The 22576-nt window shown below is 45.6% G+C and overlaps 2 protein-coding genes across 4 annotated transcripts in view; one reads left to right on the forward strand and one right to left on the reverse strand.

Annotated features, from left to right (window-relative positions):
• Positions 1-21: 21 nt before the first annotated feature.
• On the reverse strand, positions 22-1757 carry THAP8 (THAP domain containing 8). Its single transcript, XM_072615543.1, has 4 exons — positions 1493-1757; positions 1051-1127; positions 297-809; positions 22-210 (listed from the first exon to the last, which is right to left on the reverse strand). Exons 1-4 carry the CDS (start codon positions 1755-1757, stop codon positions 88-90), a joined length of 978 nt encoding a protein of 325 aa, XP_072471644.1. The 3' UTR covers positions 22-87.
• A 9803-nt stretch (positions 1758-11560) lies between these two features.
• WDR62 (WD repeat domain 62) overlaps positions 11561-22576 on the forward strand; it is a 34863-nt gene continuing 23847 nt past the window's right edge. For all 3 annotated transcript variants that reach the window (XM_072608402.1, XM_072608403.1, XM_072608404.1), the window contains exons 1-6: positions 11561-12285; positions 15710-15801; positions 19407-19469; positions 20580-20637; positions 20938-21108; positions 22245-22382. In XM_072608402.1, coding sequence (XP_072464503.1) covers positions 12082-12285; positions 15710-15801; positions 19407-19469; positions 20580-20637; positions 20938-21108; positions 22245-22382 — 726 coding nt within the window. In that variant the 5' untranslated portion in view covers positions 11561-12081. The remainder of the gene's footprint in view (positions 12286-15709; positions 15802-19406; positions 19470-20579; positions 20638-20937; positions 21109-22244; positions 22383-22576) is intronic.

Genomic DNA, 22576 nt, shown 5'->3' on the forward strand with positions numbered 1-22576 from the left:
CTCCCATTCACTGACTCCAGGTTTTCTCAAGTTAGTTTATTGAGTCCAAAAGGGCCACTGAGGCACGGAGCCCCTCCGCCTGGGCGCTCAGGGGCCGTGCGCGGGCGTCAGCGTGTAGAGGAAGGCGGCTGCGGGCTGCTCCCCGCACACGATGGCCACGGCGCCGGCCCCCGCGGGCTCGGGGCGCGCGGGGCTCCCAGGCAGGCATGTCTGTGGGAAGAAGGAGGGGAGGGCGGTGAGCCGCGGCCCCACGCGCGGCCGGCGCCCCCCACCCCGCCCTCTCCCCGCGTGCTCACCGCGCCCAGCAGCCGCAGGCGCTCGTGGGACAGCAGGTGGTCCCGGCGCAGCTGCTGCACCAGCCCCTCGAGGGCGCCCAGGCGCGCGCGGTGCCGGCGCTGCCGCTGCTGCAGCCCCCGGACCTTGCGCTGCAGCGCGGCCACCACGCCGTCCAGCCCGGCCTCGGGCTCCAGCCGCGCGCGGTGGTAGGCGTGCTCGTCCCGCGGGGCCGCCCCGCAAGCCTCCCCGGCCTCCCCGTCGGGCCCCCCGGCCCCCGCCCGCTCAGCCCCGGCAGAGGCCTTCGCGGCCGCGTGGGATACGAGGGGCAGCGTGGAGACGATGGGAGTGATAAGCGCCGACGACACCACGGTCACGGGGGGCAGGGGCCGAGCCTCGTGGGGCTGGGCCGGCCAGGCCTCCAGGTACGCCGTCCCCGGGAGCGCGGGGGCCCCCCAGGAGGCCACGGTCACAGTCGCCTTCAGGGCTGCTGCTGCGTGGGGATCCCGGACGTCAGGGCCGCGCCGTCTCGGCTTCTGAAAGACACCAAGGACCGGCCCCCGTCAAGGCCGCGAGCTGTGCCCGGGTGCCAGGCCGGGGGCAGGAGCACCGCCTCCGGAGCTAGAGGACCTGGGTTCAAGTGCTGGCCCCGCCCTGTGCCCTGGAGGCAGTCACTGCGCGTTCTGGGCCTCAGTTTCCCCATCTGTAAAACGAGGCGGTCAGACTAGAGAACCTCTCGGGCCCCTACCAACTCCAGGTGTGATCCCAGGAGCCTACTCGTGCCAGAGCATCAATTATGGGGGTGGGAAGGAGCTGTGACCCCAGCAAGGCCTGAGAGGCCCCCAGGGCCGCCCCTGGGGGGAGGGAGAAGGCTTGATTCACCCCGGCTCGACCACTTACTCCCGGGGTGACCTTGGACGAGTCACTTCTGCCTGGGCCTCAGTTTCCTTCACTGTAGAGAGAGGGGGTGGGGCTGCGTGGCCTCTGGGGCTCCTTCCAGCGCTAGACCTAGAATCCCAGGGCTCCTCTCCCTCCCTCCGCCCCTGGGATTTGGGGGGAGGGGAAGAGGGGGAAGCCCCGCCCACAACACAACGGGCCCCGCCCCCAGGACTCGCTCTCCCGTCGAGAGGAGGTGGGGATCAACGTCACCACGGCGTCTTGACGTCAGAGTCGTGGTGTTGGAGCGCCACGCTCGCCCTTCCCTGATAGTGACGCTCACTTGTAGAAAAGCTGAGGCGGCGATTGTCGACGCCGAGTAGGCCGGCAGTGTTGGGGCAGGGCGGAGCCAGAGAAGACGTGGGCATGGCCCCGACCTCTGTCCAGCTCCTGTCTAGCTCCCTCCCTCGGGGCTCCTGGATTCCCGGCTCGGCCTGGTTCTGCGCGCCTCCCTCGTCACGTGATTCAACTTGAGTTTCGTCACGTGCCGGGGGAGGGCAAGGGAAGCGCCCCGGCGCTTGCGCAGTTGTAACTGGATACATGCACATGCGCAGACCTGCGAGTCTCAAAGAAAGGTATGCTTCTGCATCTGCGCACGAGCAGAGGACGGGGTGAATTAGGACTCCTTCCCTTTTCCGTGCCTAGGATTTCCTAGGCTCTAGGGGAGAGAGGATGGAGGCCATGCCCAGGAATAAACGACGGAATTCCTGTCTTCTGGGAGCTTATAGTCTAATTGGAAAAAACAACTTGTAGATTCCCGAGGGCATCCCCCACTACAGGGGCCTTTCTCACTGTCCGGATTCTGTGTGGAGAAAGGTTTATTAATGGAATGAAGGGGGCCTAGGGAGGGGGGGGGGGGGTCCCCTGGAAGCCTCCCAGATGGACTGCACGGGACCAGAGCAGCCCAAGGGCAGCACCGGACCTAGGGCTAAGCTCTGAGTTCAGGCGGTTACTCGCTGTATGACCCTGGACAAGTCACGCAACCTCTCGACCTCAGTTTACTCTTCTGTAAAACCGGAATAATAATAGCCCTCCTTCCTAGGTTTCTTGTGAAGGTCTCAAATGATTTTGTAAAGTACTTTGGAGACAAAGTTTCTAAATATTATATATAAGTACTTTGTGCAAATATGTCCTTTGTAATGGTTATATGTAATATTGCAAAGTTCTGTTAGATATAGAGTATGTAAATGCTATTTATTATTCTATCCAGCTTTCCTTACATGTGGCCGTTCCCCCACTAGAATGTAAACTTGAGGGCACAGACTGTTTCTTCACACAGTACCTCACCCATATTAAGTGTTTAATAAATGCATTTCTCTGTGTGTGGAGAATTTGTTTTGTCTTTTTAAATCATTTTTGTGATTTTTAAACTTTTATTTAGTATACTGCTTTTCCCTAGTTACATGTAAAGACAATTTTTTAACATTTGTTTTTAACACTGAGTTCCAAATTCTCTCCCCCCTTTCCCCCCCATGAGAAGGCAAGCAATTTGGTTTGGTTATACATGTGTAGTCATGCAGAACATTTCCATAATAGTCATGTTGGGAAAGAAAACATAGACCAAAAAAAAAAAAAACCTTCAAGAAAATTAAAGAAAAAAAGGATGCTTCAATCTGTATTCAGACACTATCAGTTCTTTCTCTGGGAATGGATAACATTTTTCATCATAATTCCTTCAGAGTTGTCTTGGATCACTATATTGATGAGAAAAGCAAAGTCATTCACAGCTGGTTATCTTACAGTATTGCTGTTACTTTGTACCCAGTACATTTCTATGTGGAGAATTTTTAACTGAGAGGAACCCCATAACTGAAATGGGCTCTCATTCCTTATCCCTTAACACAGAATTCTCTAAAGGAAGAGAGGGAGGGAGGAAGGACTTATTAAGTTCTTACTATGCATTAGACACTGTGCTAGAGTCCTAATCAATTCAACAAATGTTTAGTTGCCAGCCACTTTGTGTAAGTTAGCCCAAAATGAAAGTCACTACCCTCGAGGAATAATAGTGGTGTACAGTTTGCTGCTCCTCATATTCCACCTTCATGGTTGTGTATTGATTGTCCCCCGTGCCTGCAGTAGACTCCTCACCTCAGTCTTAGTTTCCCAAATGTCCTTCCTTGAGATAACTCAAATGTCCCCTTTTGCAGGCCCTTCTGAGTCTTGCTGGCTGCTAATTCCTTCCCCTCTGAGAATACCTCCCATAAAATCATATATTTAGAATTGAAAAGGACCTGGAGACCATCGAGTTGTGCCCTCTAATTTTGCAAAGGGTTTGGTGAGCCAGGAAGCAGTGATTTGACCAGCGTCATACAACTCGTAAAAGTTTAAACAGTACTGGAAGCCAATTCACCCTGACTTTCATATGCAGTGCTCTGTCTACCAAATTGACTCTGACTATATCTTGCATAACCCTAGTTATTTTTCCAGTAGCAACATATGGCTGTGAGACTTGAATTGTAAGGAAAACTGAGCTCCATAGAATTAACACTTTTGAATTGTGGGGCTGGAGGAGACTTTAGAGAGTCCCTTGGACAGCAAGGAGATCAGATCAGTCCAAACTTAAAGAAATTAATTTAGGCTATTCACTGAAAAGTGAAATACTGAAGTGGAAGTGTAAACATTTTGGCCACAAAATGAGAAGACAGGAGTCATTGGAAAAATACCCTGATGTTGGGGAAAATTGAAGGAAAAGGGGATGGCAGAGGATGAGATGGATGGATAGTGACATGGACCCTATGAGAACAACCTTGGGCAGACTTTGAGATATAGTGAAGGAGAGAAGGGCCTGCTGTGTTATGGTCCATGCAGTCCTGAACAAGGACCAAATGTTATCTACATGTGTCTCCTGTTAGAATGTGATCTCCTTGAAGGTAGGGACTACTTTTGCCTTTGTTTGTATCCCTAATGCTTGCTTAAGTACAGTGCCTAGAATATAGCAGATACTTAATAAGTGGAAAGAATGCTGGATTTGGAATTAGGAGAGACAGGTTCAAAACACTTCTCAGACGCTACTGGTGTAACAGGTCATTTGAGCCTCATTCTCCTCATCTGGAAAATGGACTTGTATCAGTTCCCACCTCTGAATCTTACTGGCTGTGTGACCCTGGGCACGTCACTTAACTTCTCTCCCCCTCACTTTCCTCCTCTGGAAAATGGGAACAAGGATTACATTCACCTCACAGGGTTGTTATGCAGATCCAATAAGATAGCACATGTAAAATGCTTTGCGTGTATGAATTTCAATTAAAATTTAAAATTAAAATTAGTTAATTAAAATTTCAAACTTGAAAAGCACAGTGTAAAGGCCAACTACTCTTTCTATTATGATTCCTTTTCTGATACCAATAGCACTTATTCTAGGAGGCTTATATCAAGTTCCAGTAAAATAATATAATCATATGGAGCAGACCACCTGTATGACCTTGGCAAACATTTATTTCAATTTTCTCCCCTACAAGGTAAGTTTGCTATTTGTTATTGTTCAGCCATGTCTGACTCTTCATGATCCGATTTTGAGTTTTCTTGGCAAAGATGTTGGAGTGGTTTGCCATTTCCTTCTCTAGTTCATTTTACAGATGAGGAAATTGAGGCATATGGGGGTAAGTGACTTTCTCAAGGTCACACAACTAGTGAGTGTCTGAGACCTCATCTGAACTAAGTCTTCCTGACTCTAGACCCAGCACTCTATCCACTTCTCCATCTAGGCACACACGAGAGAAGGAGGATGGATTAAATGACCTCAGAAAGTCCCTTCCAACCCAAAATGTATGATCCAATAAATGCCCCTATGGGGTTGGTAGGAGCAAGTCTTAATTTCCACAATTTACAGCAAAGTAAGATTTATGGAGGTGAGGTGACTAGACCAGGTCCAGCAGCTCTATTAAATCTAAATCTCTCCAATGGTAATCCTATAACTATTGTTCTGCTTCTCATCCAGTGTCTATGAGATGAAACCAAGTTCCCTTTGGGATTTGATCTGGCCAATCATTGTTTCCCAAAGCTTTACCTTCTCTTTCAGGCCTGCCTGCATTAGGAAAGTTTCTATATAATACCAATAAAACCCAGCAGGAAGAACTAAGGAAGAAACTATTTAAAATTAGTACAGAATGCAGAAAATACCTGGGGTCCTATTTTCCAAGATATACACACAAACTATAGAAATACAACTACAAAGGTATAGAGAAAAAAAAAAAGACGAAATTAATTGGAAAAAGTGTCAATTGCTCCTTGGTAGAACAAGCCACGTTCTACTCCAAAATGACAATAAATCTAAATGACTAAAAGTAAAGATAGGTTGCTCAGTAGACAGAGTTCTGGGCCTAGAGTCAAGAAGTGTTGAATTCAAATTGGGCTCTAGACACATATTAGTTATTTGAACCTGAGCAAGGTACTTTCCTTCTGTTTGACTTGGTTCTTCATATGTAAAATGGACTTCCCAAGGTTATTGTGAGGATTGGGGGAAATAAAATTTGTGATGCACTTAGCACAGTGATTGGCACATAGTAGATACTATAGTATCTACTAGTAGATATAGTTGATAGTATGTATAGTGGGTACTATATAAAGGTTAGCTATTATTATTATACAATTATGAACCAAACTACTAAAGAATTATTTTATAGAACTGGAAAAAATAATAATAGAATTCATCTGAGGAGCAAAAAGGTCTAAAATATTAAGGGAAACAATGAAAAAAAAATGGGAAGGAAGGAGGTCTAGCAATATCAGATCTCAAACTATACCAAAAGCTGTAATTATCAAAATATCATCTGGGTAAGAAATAGAGAAGCTGATTATTGAAATAGATTAGATACAATACACAGAAATAAATGAGTATAATAGTCTAGTCTTTGATAAACCCAAAGATCCCAAGTACTGGGACAAGAATTTATAATATTATATGACCAAAAAAACTACTTGGAAAGTTGGAGGGTAGTCGGGCAGAAACAAGGCATAGGGCAAGAAACTTGAAAATGGGTATGTGATTTAGACATAAAGGAGCCTATCCTAAGCAAATTAGTGGAATGTGGAAGAAATTGCCTGTCAGATCTATTGATAGGGTAAAAGTTCATGACTAAACAAGAAATAGATTCACGGGAGGTAAAATGAATAATTTTGGTTACATCAAATTAAAAAAGTTTTACACAATCAAAACCAAATGCAGCTAAATTGGGGGGGAGAGTAAGAAATGGGGGAAACCTTTGTAGCAAATTTCTCTGATAATGATCTCATTTCTAAGATATTTAGGAAACTGAGTTAAATTTACAAGAAAAAAGACCCATTTCCCCAGTTAATAAATGATCAATGGATATGAATAGGCAGTTTTCAGAGGAAGGAGTCAGAACTATCAATAGCCATATGAAAAGATTTCTCTAAATAATAATTAGAGAAATGCAAATTAAAACAACTCTGAGGTACCAATTCTCATCTATCAGTTTGGCTAAGATGATAAAAATGGAAAATGACAAATGTTGGAAGGACTGTGGGGAAAAAGGTATACTAAGGCACTGTTGGTGTAACTGGTCCATCTGGTCCAACCATTCTAGCAAGCAGTATGGAGGTATGCCCCCAAAGTTATGAAATTATGCATATCTTTTGACCCAGCACTGATCTCTTCTAGGTCTATATCCCAAAGATATCAAAGAAAGAGGAAAAGAACCCATGTATGCAAAAATATTGCCTTTCTTTTTGTGGTGGAAAAGAATTTGAAACTGAAGGGGTTCCCATCAACTGGGGAATGACTAAACAAGTTATGGTACATAACTGTAATAGAACACAATGTTCTGTGAAAAATGATGAAGGGGATTCTTTCAGAGAAACCTAGGAAGACTTGTGGGAACTGCTACAAAATGAAGTGAACAGAACCAGGGGAACAAGGTATACAACAATAACATTTTAAAAGATCATCAACTTGAAAGACTTAGTAACTTCAATTAAACACATTAACTAATCCCAACTCCAGCATGATGAAACAGGCTATCCACCTCGTGATAAGGAGCTAATAGACTTAGAATTATAGATTATAACATATCTTCTCACTCTCTCAGCTAATGTTTTGCATGCTTTTATATATTACATATATATATATAGTATGTATGTATGTATGTAATTTTTTTTTTGCCTTCTCAATGAGTGGGGGAAGGTGAGGCGAGAGGAAGAGAATTCCAATCTGAAAATTAAATTAAATTTTAAAGAATAAATTCATACAGAGTGCAGAAGAAGGGTCAAAAATCTCAAGAGAAATAATGAAAAGAAATGGGAGCAAAGAGGCCTAGCAATACCACATTTCAGACTATACTACAGAGCAGTAATTCTCCAAACAATTTGGTCTTGGTTAAAGAAAATAGCTCTACTAGTGGAATAGATTAAGTAAATATATCTAATACTCTAGTTTCCAATAAACACAAAGACTCCAGCTACTCAGATAAGGACCTAATATTTCACAAAAACTGTTGGAAGAATTGGACAGCACCATGGAAGAAATTAGATTTAGACCAACACCTTACTACAATGCATTAATATTCCAATTTTCCCACATCTTCTCCAACATATATATTTTAGAAGACAACATTATCTCATCATTTTGATTACATTAAATTAAAGGTTTTGTACAAACAAAACTGATGCAGCCAAGATTAGAAGGGGAGCAGAAAGCTGGGAAACAATTTTTACAGCCAGTGTCTGTGATAAAGGCCTCATTTCTAAAATATATGGAGAACTGAGTCAAATTTCTAAGAATACAAGTCATTCCCCATCTAATAAATGGTCAAAGGGTAGGACAGGAAGTTTTCAGAAGAAGAAATTAATCTATAATTATATGAAAAAATGTTCTAAATCCCTAAATAGTGAAATACAAATCCAAACAACTCTGAGGTACCACTCACACCTATCAGATTGGCTATTATGACAGAAAAGGAAAATGATAAATGTTGGAGAAGATGTGGGAAAATTGGAACACTAATGCATTGTAGGTGGAATTGTGAACTGATCCAACCATTTTGGAGAGCAATTTGGAACTATGTCCAAAGGACTATAAAACTGTAGCTACCTAGCAACATTGCTTCTAGGGCTGTATCCCAACGAGATCATTAAAAAGGGGGAAAGGACCCACATGTACAAAAATATTTATAGCAGCTCTTTTTGTGGTGGCAAAGGACTGGAAACTGAGGGGATGCTCCTCAACTGAGAAATAGCTGAACTAGTTGTGGTATTGGTTGTTGTCCTTTGTCTTCAAAGAGGACCAAAATGATATCACCATGATAAAGTGAAATTTCAGTGTGTCTGACTGTGACTGATCAGACCAATATGACCTCGGAATGCTCTACCACAGGTTGGGCACAGATAATCCGTGTGAACATTTGGGGTGGTTACTCCAAATTTGTGCATCCTGCATTTACTTTGTGCTATCTCAATTCTGTTTTGCTCATAGAGCACAGCACTCTTTCTGATGTGGGCAAGGTCATGCTGTGTCCTGTGCCAGTGTCTCCTGTGTTGCACAGTCAAATTCAAAGTTCTTGAGAGAGACCTCAAGAGTGTCCTTGTTATTACTTCTTCTGACCACCATGTGATCACCTGCCCCACGCAAATTCTCCATAAGTCTTTTTGGCAAGTATACATTTTGCATTTGAACAACGTGGCCAGCCCATCTGAGTTGTACTTTCTGAAGCATAGTCTGAATGCTTGGCAGTTCAGCTTGAGCAAGGACTTCAATGTCTGGTACCTCATCCTGCCAGGTGATCCTCAGAATCTTTCTAAGATAGTTCAAATGGAAGCGATTTAGTTTCCTGGCATGGTGCTAGTAGACTGTCCATGTTTCACAAGCATACAACAACGAGGTCAGCACAACAGTTCTGTAGACCTTCAGTTTGGTAGTCAGTCTAATACCTCTTCTCTCCTAAACCTTTCTTCAGAACCTCCCAAACACTGTGCTAACTCTGGCAATGCATGCATCAACCTCATTGCCAATTTGTACATCCCTGGAAAGTACACTACCAAGGTAAGTGAACTTATCCACAGCATTCAAAACTTCTCCATTTGTTGTAATCGATGGTTCCATGTATGCATGGGGTGGTGGTGGCTGATGAAGCACCTTTGTTTTCTTGGTGTTAATTATTAGTCCAAAATTAGCACAGACAGCAGAGAATTGATCCATACTTTGTTGCATCTCAGCTTCAGAGGCTGCACTGAGTGCACAATCATCTGCAAACAGAAAATCATGCACCAACACTCCCTCCACTTTGGTCTTGGCTTGTAGCCTTTTCAAATCGAAGAACTTAACATCAGTATGGTAGTTGTCCTTGATACCATGTTCATCCTCCCTGAAAACATTTGACAATATGACTGAAAACATCATGCTAAAAAGCATGGGAGCAAGCACACAACCCTGTTCCACTCCATTGGTGACTGGGAAGGCACAAGAGCTTTGTCCATTGTCTAGAACTGCGCAAACATGCCATCATGAAATTGATGTACAATTTTGATGAACTTCCCTGGGCAACCAAATTTTGACATAATTTTCCATAAGCCCTCACGACTAACAGTCACAAGCTTGGTAGGCACCCCTCTAACTTACCAATGGGTTTGAGACACCTTGGTTACCCTCAACCTGGTTTGGCCTGTCTGCCAAAACAGTTTACCAGGGTGTGGTTGCTGTGCATGCTGCAGCTTCTTGGAGCCTCAGGTGACAGTTAGGTGGATCAGGAACAGGTGGACACCAAAGGTGGAAAGAGCCCCGAAAAGGGCTCAGCAGCCATCACACCAAAGGTACTGGTCCTCCCTGAACACACCCTACACCCCAGCTGTGGTATATGAATGTAATGAAATACTATTGTGCTATAAGAAATGATGAGCAGGTGGATTTCAGAAAAACTTGGAAAGATTGACATGAACTGATGCTGAGTGAAGTGAGCAGAACCAGGAGAACATTGTACACAGCAAAAGCAATATTGTGCAATGATTAATTTTGATAGATTTAGCTCTTCTCAGTAATGCAATGATCTAAGACAATTCCAAAAGACCCATGATGGAAAATACTACCCACATCCAGAGAAAGAACTGATGGAGTCTGAATGTAGATCTCAGTTTCACCTTTTTTCTTTCTTTTTCATGGTTTTTCCCTTTTGTTCTGATTCTTCTTTTACAATGTGACTAATATGGAAAATAGCATGATTGTACATGTATAACCTATATCAGATTGCTTGTCTTGGAAGGGGGAGAGGAGGGAGGGAGACAATTTTGGAACTCAAAAATTTTACAAAAATGAATGTTGAAAACTATCTTTACACGTAATTGGAAAAAATACTATTAAGGAAAAAAACCAAATATTACTTATTTAATAAAGGTCCCATTTCTGAGATATATAAGGAACTGATTCAAATTTATAAGAATAAGGACCATTCCTCAAATTGACAAATAGTCTAATGATATGAAAAAATAAACCTGGGCTTTGCTTAACCATATTGGGGCGGGGGTGGGGTGGGGGTGGGGAGAGCAGGAAATGTTCCGAATGACAACAAATGATTAGAGAAATTCAAATTAAAGCAATTCTGAGATTCTACCTTACACTCATCAATGTGGAAAAGAGGATAAAAAAGATGATAAATGTTGTGGGAATACAAGCACATTGATACACTGTTGGTGGACCTGTGGATAGTCACAACCCAGCAATATCACTAGGTCTATACCAAAAGAGATCAAAGAAAAGGTCTCATATGCACAAAAACATTTATGCCAGTTTTTTTTTTTTGTAGTGGTAGCCCTTTGTCCCTAAACTGAGGAATTAAAAACATGCCCATCAATTGAGGAATGTCCAAATAAGTTGGGGTATGTAGTAATGTGATGGGATACTATTTTGATATAAGAAATGAGGAAATAGATTATTTCGAAAAGACAAGGAAAGACTTAAATGAACTGATGCAGTGATGTGAACAGCAGCAGAACAGTTTATACCCTAACACCAACATTGTAAAAATGAACATTTCTGAAGACTTTTATAAACTGATGAAGGATGAAATGAGATTAATTTACCAGATAACACTAACACTAGCAACTTTGAAGACTGTAAGAACTGCCTCTTTTAGTATCCCCGTGCTCTTGGAACAATGCCTGGCACATTAGTGCTTGATAATTAAGTGCTTAATACATGGTTTTTGATTGGTTGAATTCCAATGAACGTAATGACCGCCTGCGATTTCGCAGGATGGATGATGAAACATAGTATCCATTAGAGTTGATGGATTTAGGATGCAGAGTGAGGCATCTATCGATCTCTCCATCCATCGATGAATCCATGCATCCATCCATCCATCCTTGATATTCGTATAAAGCTTTTGAGGGAATGTGGAAAGTTTTTCTTAACTATTTTCCCTTTTCTTTCCAATGAGGGAGAGAAAATAGATTTCTCTTCACTTTAAACAAACAGGCGGGTGTGTGTGTTAGTTTCATTTGTTTTATTTTGTTACAAGAGACTTCTCACGGAGTCGGGGGTACTTTGTAAAAGTTTGTAACGCAAAAACACAAGCATAAATTTTTGATTAAAAAGAGTTTCCTGCGTCAGGCATAGAGGAGGAGCTAAATCCTTAACATTGTTACTTGGGCGAGCGCCACTCTCTCCGCCCCCCACCCCTCCACCCCGGGCAACCCGTCAGTGACGCCATCCGCCCAGTCCCGCCCCTAGCCTCTGATTGGCTGACCGGGGGGGGGGGGGACCGGCCGCTCGGCCATTGGCCAGGCTTGGAGCGGGACCTAGCCAATAGCTCGGGAGAGCCGGCTTTTCCCGCGGCGGTTCGGAGCGAGCGGCCGTTGCGACGGCTAACGGTCCCTCCGCTCGTCCCGATCGACGCCGGGACCGTCGGGAGGGCGCCGGGGTCCGGGATGGCGGCCACGGAGCCCGGTGTCGGCGGCTACGTGCGGAGCGAGGCGGGGCCTCGCGGGGAGAGGGAGAAGCAGCTGCCGCTGGCGGCCGGGGGCCCGGGCCCGGTCCGCAGGAGCCTGGTCTCGCCGCCGCCGCCCCCGCCGCTCTGCCTGAGGCGCCGAGTGAAGCTCCTGCCGGGGCCCGAGGAGACGGTGCAGAGCCGGGTGAGGACGAGCGTCGCCCCGCCCCTTCCCTCAGGGGCCGCCCCGCCCCCTCCTCAGGGGCCGCCCCGCCCCCTCCTCAGGGGCCGCCCCGTCCCCGCTGACCTCACCCTCACCCCTTGCTGACCCTTGGGGATCGCCCTTCCCCCTCGCCCCGCCCCCGCCCTCCTGACTCCGCCCCTTTCCCTGGCTCCTGGATGGGAGCCCAAGCCCGTCCGTTGGAATCTGGGCTCTGCTCCCCGGGCCTCAGTTTTCTCCTCTGTAAAATGAAGGTGTTTGGGGTGACCTCAGGCACTGTCCCTCCCTTCCTTTGAGACACCCTCTCCCCACCAGTGCCCCGGGCGCCCTCCTCCCTCCCTGCCCCTCCAGCCCCTCCCCTCCCCGGGGCATCCGGGGGCGGAGCGTGGGTAGAAGTTCAAGTGGAACCTCATCCACCTACCAGCTGTGTGACCTTGTGCTGGTCTTGTAACCCCTCTGTGTGCTCAGGAGTGAAAATGAGGGGTTTGGACTAGATGACCTTAGATGTAGAGAGAGAGGGAGAGGCTCTGTGTGTGTGTGTGTCTGTGTCTGTGTCTGTGTGTGTGTGTCTCTGTGTCTGTGTGTGTCTGTGTGTGTGTGTCTCTGTGTCTGTGTGTGTCTGTGTGTGTGTCTGTGTGTTGTGTGTGATGTGGCCTCTACCTGCAACCCTTTGGGCTCTTGAAAACTGGCTCTGTGTCTTGGCACTTGGACCACCCCTGCCGCCCCTATTTCTGAGCCTGTTAGATACTACTGTCCTGCAGTGTTAGAGCCCCACCGAAGGCACCTTGGGTGCTCTGGGAAAACCTATGGAGCCTCTCTCTGAATAATGTCTTTAAATAATCAAAATTTTGAAAGTTCACAGATTTATTCTCCCTCCAAGAACTCCTGCTTTGGTCCAGCCCCCTCATTTTACAGGGGAGGAGATGAAGGCCCATGGAAGGAGAAATACCTCAGTCACACTGTGGCTCTGCTTGTCTTGTTTCTTACTTTTGGTGTTACTGTTAAGTTATTTCAGTCTCTTTGTAATCCCATCTGGATTTTTTTTGGCAAAGATACTGGTGTGGCTCGCCATTTCCTTCTTCAGTTCATTTTACAGATGAGAAAACAGGCACACAAAAGGTCATTTGTCCAGGGTCACACAGCTAGGAAGTATCGAGGCCAGATTTGAACTCATGAAGAGGAGTCTCCACCTAGCTGCCCTTCTGCTTTTGGCAGTCTAGTCCGTACCCCCACAGATCTAGAACCTGATTGCATTCTTCAGTCTTTAGAGTTAACAGAACTGGTGTGAGCAGCCATGGGCTTGTTCTCAATCAAAATGGTAGAACAAGGTGGGGAGAGAGGGGAGAGGAGCCTTGGAAACTTGAAAGAGGTAGCTTTTTAGGACATGCAGAAAGAGGATATGCGAGAAGTCCTTGAGAACATGTCTTTTTATTATATGGGTGCAGACCTTGCCCTTGAAACCCAGCTTCTGAAATCAGAAAGAATTGGAGATGGGATTTGGTGTGTGGCACATTTGTTAATCTTGTGTTGGGAACAAGATATTTCACCAGATGGCTTGTACTGATCCAAGCTGGTATAGATGAATTCTTAGATAAAGCTTATTGAAGGAATTACTAAGAGAAGCTGGAACAGGTATGTGGCATGGAGGATGGAATAATAACAATAATAATAATAATCCTCTAATAACATTGTGGGGATGCCCATCCTGCTGCCTTTTGGATACCAGGAGAGCTGGGGGTATCCAGGTCATCCTGGGACTAGGCAACCCAGCATTTTCTCTGAGGGATGGCAGCATTGGATGGTATGGAAGATAGATCAGCAGCTTGTTCCTGGGAAACTGACCTGCAGAAATTAAGGGTCAACTCTGAACAGGGCTAGCTCCAATCATCATGACCCTATTGGCAGGGGAGCACTAAACCCTAATTTGGGCTGAGACACCAGTACCTTCCCCTCTGACTCCGACACGTTGTCTTGTACGTGGTAGGAGTTTGAGAGTTAACTGCTGATTTCTTCTGGAGAGTGATGGAGGGCTGTGTTCTTGAGTCATCAAAAACCAGGCTCATCCTGGCTGTGCCTCACTTTCCCTCTTCTGAAGTGTTACCTTTCTAAATTTTGTCCAGTCTTGGACCAAGGCTCCCCTTCTGGCCATGTAGACAAAATGAAGAGATGTGGCTTAGGTAATAAGGCTAGGTCTGAATTCTATGCAAGTTAAGTGACTAGACCCAAAGAGGCCTTGGTCATTGATGGTTTGTTGTCAGCTTGGAGGATGGTCTCTAATGGAGGGCCACAGGGATCCAGCCTAGGCTCTTTAATGTCATTTTTACTGCTTTGGATGGAAACCAAGATAGTGTGCTTGCCGAATTAGAGATGGCCAATCTGGCAGGGATAGCTAATGCTCTGCGTGTGCAGGGTCAGCGTTGAAAGAGAACTTCAGAGTCTGAAGGAGGGACCATTGCTGATGAGGTGACATTGAATTAAATTACGGAGAGTCACTTGAAGGTCCATAGTGTGTTGGGATAGAGCAGTCTAGAACCCAGGACAAATGCAGTGTTTCAGAGGAGGTAGTGAGAGTGAGGGGTAAGTAATTAAGTCATTAGAGGTCCTGAGATCTAAAGGAAGGGCTCCCCAGGAGAGGAGCCAGTTATGGTGGGGCCACAGAGAAGCCAAGCCTGCATCACTGGAGGGCAAGTCACATCACTATTGCAGTAAGTTGAGATTCTGACCCTATTAAAAGTGACATCCTGAAGTCTAAGCTGGAGAAAGGAAGGAGAGGCAGTAGGGATTAGTGAAAAAAGACTGTCAGTTTTAGTGGTAAACTCAAAATGAGTCCACAGGGAGACATTGCAACTCCCAACAGGTAAGGTTGTAATCCTACAGGGATAAGAGAGAGGTAGGGTCCTGACCTTAGGAGGTGGAGGTTTCCCTTGAACTGGAGACCTTTAAGCTGTCTGGATGATCACTTCTTAGAAAAGTCACTGAGACAGTTTCTGGTTAGATGTAGGCTGGATTAGGATCGATGCTCTGTGAGCTTCTGCCTGCTCCTATGAATTTTAGCAGGCATTCGGGAGGCAGTACTGGCTCTGCTCCCTGCTAGTGGGGCTCACTGTTTTTCCTTTGTGCATAATACCCATTCCAGTTAACCAGTCCCATTGAGGATAAACCTACCTAAACTTAGCTCCTAGGTGCTTGTGCCCTTCCTGCTCACCCTACTCTTTGTAGTTCAGGAGTGATTTGGGAATCTTATATGCTATATTCATTCCCAACCTCAGGGCAGGTGCCTGGGGCTTCTCAGGTTTCACTGGTTCCTGGGAACAAATAGGTATGAGTGCCTGAGGCTACCTTCATTGGACTCTAGGAGAAAGCCAGCAGGTCTTTGGAAGATCTCTGATTTTTTTCTCCTTGGGAGCAGGTAACTCTGGAGAAAGTACTGGGCATTACAGCTCAAAACAGCAGCGGCTTAACATGTGATCCGAACACAGGCCACATTGCCTACCTGGCTGGGTGAGTTTTACGGCTGGCACTTTTCTGATCTAGGTGGTAGGATACCTGGATTCCCCCTCCAGTTGTGGACTGGACTCCAGGACCTTGTTCTTATTGTTCAAAGGAGATTCTGCAATCTATATCTTACCTTCTTCTCTGAGCTTGAGAAGGACTGGATTTCAGTGAGAAAAGCTCTCAGTCTCTCAATATCCAGTTGTAGAGGCCAGGGGGGAAATGAACCCAAGTTTTCCAAAGTCTTTTTAAGACATCCAGTTGGGATTTTCTCACCTTAGAAGGAGTTCTGAGTATATAAAGACTTAGACAATGATTTAACAGATGCTATGTTGGGGCTCATTGAAAACTTGATGCATTTTGTTTCACCATGAATAATTATTCCCCAATAAACAACCCTCACATACACCTGTCATGCCCCCCTGCCCCTCCTTCCTGATCGGAACTGTTCCTCTGATTCCTCATATAATTCCTTCTTTTGGACATATTGCTGTTATGTGTTCGCTAAAATTTTATTTAAATTTTTTGTGTAGTCATTAGAAATTACTGCTCTATAGTTCTCTTTCTCTGCTTTACCCCTCCTTCATTTGGGTTTGTTACCCCCAAGGAGGTCACTGACAGAAAGAAAGTTCCCATGAGTACCTTCCATTAAAAAAAAAAATCAGTTAAGCAAAATCAGTTAACATTGTGATTGTAACTGACTGATAACACATAAAACATTCTGCTCTTATAGTTCACCTTAACAGGAAGGAAGGAAGGAAGGAATTGTGCTGTAAACATCATTCATCTGGAACCCACGTAGGCCATTGTATTTGACCTGAATTTTATTGCACTTGAGCACTATCTTTATTTATATCGTTATGGTCATTGTATATATTGTTCTTTGGGTTCTCCCCAACTCTGTGTCAATTCATACTAGTCTTCTCCTGTTTCTTTGAATTATTTTTATTTATTTTTCTGTATGGCATCATAGTATTTGACTCATTCATATAACAGTTTGTTCAGCCATTCTCCAGTCCATAAATACATAATTTGTTTTCACCTTTTTGCTTGTACCAATAGTTCTATGAATATTTGGTACCCATTAGAACTTTCTGTCAGTGACCCTCCCCACCCCCAGGGGTATAAACCCAAACCAAGGAGGGGTAAAGCAGAGAAAGAAAACTGTGGAGTGGTAATCACTAATAAATATTGACGCAAACATTTTAAATAAAATTCTAGCACACATACAACAGTAGTTTATCTAAAAGAAATATTCATTATGACCAAGTTGGAGTTATGCCAGGGTTCAGAGGAATGGTTCAGCAATAGGAAAACAAGTAGCTTAATCACGTAAATAACAAAAACCACAATCGTATCAATAGGTTCAGAAATTCCTTTAACAAAGTACATCAGTCCTTTATGTGAAAATAAGTTTGGAAAGACCTTTTTTCAATAGGATCAAAAACATTTGTCAAAAAGCAAGAGCTGACATCATCTGTAATGGAGGAATCCTGGAAACTTTCCTTGTATGAGCAAGGCTGAAGCAAGAGTTGTTCCTCTCCATTAGTACTTGATGCAGGAATAGACGTGATAATTATACCAGTAAGACAGGAGAAAGAAATAAAGGAATAAACAAGAGGAAGAGGAGGTAAAATCTGTATTTGTAGACATAGAATGGGTTATTTAGAAAAGTCTAGGGCAGAGGTGGGGAACCTGTGGCCTTCTAGATCCTCAAGTGTGGCCACAGGTTTCCCACTCCTGCTCTAAGAAATCAGTGAAGAAACTTGTCAAGGTAATCAGTAGCATCATTAGAGTAGCAGGATACAGAATGAAGCTACAAAAATCATCAGCTTTTACATACGTTACCAACAAACACAAGGAGGAGAAGGCAGACGTCCCGTTCACAACAGCTATAGAGTGCATGTCATGATCCACCTGACACTTAAATACAAAGCTGCTTATAGCAGTAACGAAAGGAATCAAAGAGACAGTCGGTATTAATGCCCAGGCCAGCATAAGAAGAATCATGGTCTAAATTTATTTACAGATTTAATCCTTTACCAACTAAACTATCAAACATGTACTCTATAGAACTAGTGAAAAAGATAAAATTCTTATGTTGGAAAAAAAAGTTCCCAGAAGTTAAGGGGGACATAAAAAAATAGGAAGAAAAAGAGCCTCTTTGACCAGATCTCTGTATTTTAAGGTGGGCAGCTAGGTGGTGCAGGGCTAGAGCACCAGTGTAGGAGTCAGGAGGACCTGAGTTCAAATCTCACCTCGGACACTTGACACTCACTAGCTGTGTGACCTTGGGCAAGTCACTTAACCCCAATTGCCTCATCCTGGGTCATCTCCAGTCATCCTGATGAATATCTGGTCACTGGATTCATATGGCTCTGGAGGAAGAGTGAGACTGGTGACCTGCACAGCCCCCCCTCCCTCAAAACAAAGTCAAGTGCAAGTCATGTCATTATTTCTCTGATGGCGTGGTCTTCTTTGGCAACGAAGGATGAACACATATTTTAAGTTAAATGTATCAAAACCATTTGGTTAGAAGGAGAAAAGCAGGGTCAGTAGGACAGGCTAAATGAGCAAGAGCTAGAAACAGACAGGTCTAATAGTCCAGCCTTGGAGTTAATTCCAGAATTCGAGCTCCCCTTTATTTGCTGAGAACAGGCCAGACAGCAGTCAAGGTGTCTGGCCAGGGGGAAGGGGGATTGGTAAACAACAAGTTTAAAGATATAGCTTTATAATATACCACATTAAATTCCAAATAGATAAATTATCTAAATACAGAGGGTCGTATCATTAAAAAAAGAATTAAAGGATTGTGAAAAATCAGAAATTCCTAACTAGAAGAAGGATAAAGAAGACTTTACAAAACACAGAAATAGACCATTTCAAATATGTAAAACTGAAAAGCTTTTAAATGGACAAAATTAGTGCAGAATCCAGAATAAGAAGAAAAATTGTTGGGAAAAACTTTGTATCAACCATCCCTGATAAAAATGTACTATCCAAAATCCACAGGAAATTAACACAAAGTTCTAAGACTGAATTATTCCCTGAAAGATAAAGGGTTCCAGGATATGCGTATTTTTTCAAGAAGTGATACAAAATTTTAACATATGTGGGAAAAAATGCTCCAAATCATCAATTAGTGAAATGCAAGTTAAAACAACCCTAAGATGTCACTTCACACTCACCAGAATAGTCAGGGTGGTAGAAGATGCAAAGGAGAGGCTGGGGGAAACAGGGTAGTGGCCCTTCGAGGTGGCTCCATTGTTCTAGTTGAATTATGAAATGATCTGGACCCTTTGACCTTACTTATCGAGATGGTACCAGAGTAGTCTGGGGTATAAAGCTGACTGACCATTTTCCCTGAGCTCCTAGCAAACAAATGAATTGTCTGAGACTCATAAGGGTGAAACGTGCACAATTGGGGTTTGGGTATGGCTTTGCCATGATGAGGCCTTAAGAGGGGGGCGGAATGACCATGATGGGTGGGAGGTGCAGGCACTGGGGACAAGGGGGATATGTCCGTTGGGAAGTTGGGTTCTGTGGCTGAGTCCAGGGGCTCCAGTAGAGGTGTGGTGGCTCAAGCATCTGCTTGTCTCTCTTTCTCTCTGCAGTTGTGTGGTGGTGATCTTAGACCCCAAGAAGAGTAAGCAGCAGCACATCTTTAATACTGCGAGGTAAGGAAGGGTAAAGCTTGGAATGACGGTAATAGCCAGCGTTTCTCTGGCACTGGATGCTTTTCAGGTGTTAATTCATTTGGTTTTTACAACCACTCTGGGAAGTAGGTGCTATTATTGTGCCCCTTTTTTAGGTGAGGAAACTGAGGCAGATTGAGGTTCTTTGACTGAGGCAACACTTGAACTCAGGGTTTCCTGAGTCCCAGTCCAACTCTGTCCATTGTGGCGCCCAGCTGCCTAGTTGGACTTAGGAATGACTTGGAGGCAGCTTTGGGGCTTAGAGGAGTAAATAATGCTGTCCCCTCCTAGCAGAGGGTATGGCAGAAAGGAGGTTATGTGTGGGCATTCACACATACCCCACACACATACACTCATCCACATCCATACACATACGCACACCCATACAAACATCTATACACATACACATCCATATGACCCTACACACACCCATACACACATCCACACCCACACATATGCACACACATGCACACACACGCTCACATTCTGAGAAAGCAGTGTCTTTTCTCTGATGTCTGTTTAATCCAAGGGCTCCCTGCACGCTGCTGCCCCCTCCCCTCATCCTTGTTGTCTGCAGAGCTGAGTGCCAGCCTAAGGAGTGGGTCATGGACGAGCCCACAGGGAGGGGTTTCTGGTATTCTCAAACATCGCTCTGGGATTTCTTTCTTAGTTCATTTGTTCAGCACTTATTAAGTATTGCAAGGATCCCTGCCCAGTGCTTGTCCTCTGGTGAAATATGTGGCCACCTCCTAATGTGCCCCTGCGCATAGAGACTGGAGTATAGCTTCTGTTGGTGGAGTCCTGACTGTGGGCTCCTCCAGTTGACCCTCTGACCTTGCTCATAGCCACTGGTCAGCTGTTTTACGTTTTCAGGTACCCTGGCTGTGGTAGTGAGGACACAGGCACATTGCTCAGCCTGGGCCTGGCCACCAGGCCTCTCAAAGCTGCTGTGGGTCAGGGAACTGTGGCACCATTGTTAATCTCCCAGTTCAGCTTCCTCTACAAGCTGGTGCTGGGAGAATGATTTCAGTGACTTGTAAACCATTTCTTGGCAGGTAGAAAACTAATAGCCTCCTTCTTCTTGGTCCTCAGGAAAGCCCTGAGTGCACTTTCCTTCTCTCCTGATGGGAGATACATCGTGACTGGGGAGGTGAGTTAACAGCTGTTCGATGATAAGGTAGATGTATGGCAACCTCTGGCTCTGTCTGGCTCCTCCAAGCTCCTGGAATACCTTCGTGGGTTCCTGAGGGCTGGCAAAAAACCCAGAGAGACAGATTGTGCTCCCCATGCTTGCTTCCAGAGTGCTCCTCAATGCTCTCTGCCCTCTGGGACCTGCTCTGGGTCTCAGCCTGGCCCAGTGTGAATCCAGAGCCATAGGTTGCCTGTCCTGCCCTGACTGTATCCGCTGATGGACTTAAGCTGTGTGGGTGTTGTTGCCTGTCTCCTGCAGAATGGGCACAGGCCAGCTGTTCGGATTTGGGATGTGGAAGAGAAGAGTCAGGTGGCAGAGATGCTGGGACACAAATACGGGGTGGCATGTGTGGCCTTCTCACCCAACATGAAGTACATCGTGTCCATGGGCTATCAGCACGACATGGTGGTGAACGTCTGGGACTGGAAGGTACCTGCCCTGCCCCGCCCCCCCCGCCCCGAGACAGAGCTTAGCTCCTCCTCTGAGCCTTTGTTTGCTTCTTAAAATGCTTCTTCCCTCCTGGAGACGGTTTGGAGTGAGCATCTCATGCTGGGGAGTGATGGCAAGGCTGAGACTGAACGGTCAGGGTATTGAGTGGGCTGCGGGGCACAGGGATCAAATGTGGCCTCTGGGGTCAGGATTCTGAGGGGCCACTTGGATGCCAGGCCAGGCACTGATAACAATCATTCTTATCTCTGTAATGGTGTCCTCACAACACAATCTTGGGAGGTAGTGTTAATATTATTATTTGACAAATAGTTCATTTGACAAATAAGGAAACTGAGGCTCATAGGAGCTGATTGACTCATCCACAGTCGCACAGTTAGTAAGTGTCTGGTGTAGGAACTGAATCCAAGCCTTGAAATCCCAATCTCTGTGCTGTTTCCTCTGTCCTAATGCTTCTGAGTAGGAATCAGCTAGGCCCTCCCCAGCACCTTCCTCCACCTGGCACAACTCTCCCCTGGCCCATTGTTCCATGAAAAAGCAGAGTCCTTTGTGGGGCTGCTGGTAGAGAGACAGGTTTGGTTGCCTCAGGTCTGCCCTGAACTGGGGACAATGACCCTGCTGCTCCCCTCCTCAGGCCTGGCCTGGTTTGGTCCTCCCCTACCCAACCTGGGAATGGTAGGATGGGGGCTGTGATCCCCTGAACAATTTACTGGCCCACCTTCCACTACAGCTGCTAAGAGAAGACTCTTCTCTGGGAGAGGCTGGACCTTCGGGTGGAAAGGAGCTGGGAAGGCAGCAATGACCCACACAGCCAGACTAGCTCAGCACCCCCAGGGCACAGTCCCTGGAAAGGACTAAGAAGGGGATCAGGAAACTGAAGGTGTAGGACAGTGCCTAAGCATGTTTAATGAAGCACCTGCCCTGGGCTAAGAACTCGGGGGGGCCAGAGAAAACCCAGGCTATGCCCTGTAGGAGCTGCCAAGCCAGTGGAGGAGTTGCTAGGAAGGGAACTTGGCACAGAAGGAGCCATATGCAGTGTAGAGAGAAGGGTAGCCTGGAGGGGACCAGGTGATTGCTGGGAATGTTGGGGACCAACCTTTTGTCCATTACTTTTCTAGAAGGACAGTGTGGTCGCCTCCAACAAGGTGTCCTGTAAGGTCATTGCCATCTCGTTTTCTGAGGACAGCAGCTACTTTGTGACCGTGGGCCACCGGCATGTCAAGTTCTGGTTCTTGGAGATGTCCAAAGAAGTAAAAGTGAGTGAGACAGAGATGGGAGGCAGGGGGAGACAAAGAAGAACAAGGGGGCTTGGCCTGGGATCCCTGTAAGGCTCCACAGGATCTGGGAGGTGTCCCCTGAACCCTCTGCTTTGGTTCCATTCTGTCCTTCAGCAAACACCTATTGAAGCCCTGCTGTGTTCAAGGCCTTGGTAGTTGCCCCTGTGTCCTGT

This window comes from Notamacropus eugenii, chromosome 5, assembly GCF_028372415.1.
Source record: "Notamacropus eugenii isolate mMacEug1 chromosome 5, mMacEug1.pri_v2, whole genome shotgun sequence".
Taxonomy (NCBI): domain Eukaryota; kingdom Metazoa; phylum Chordata; class Mammalia; order Diprotodontia; family Macropodidae; genus Notamacropus; species Notamacropus eugenii.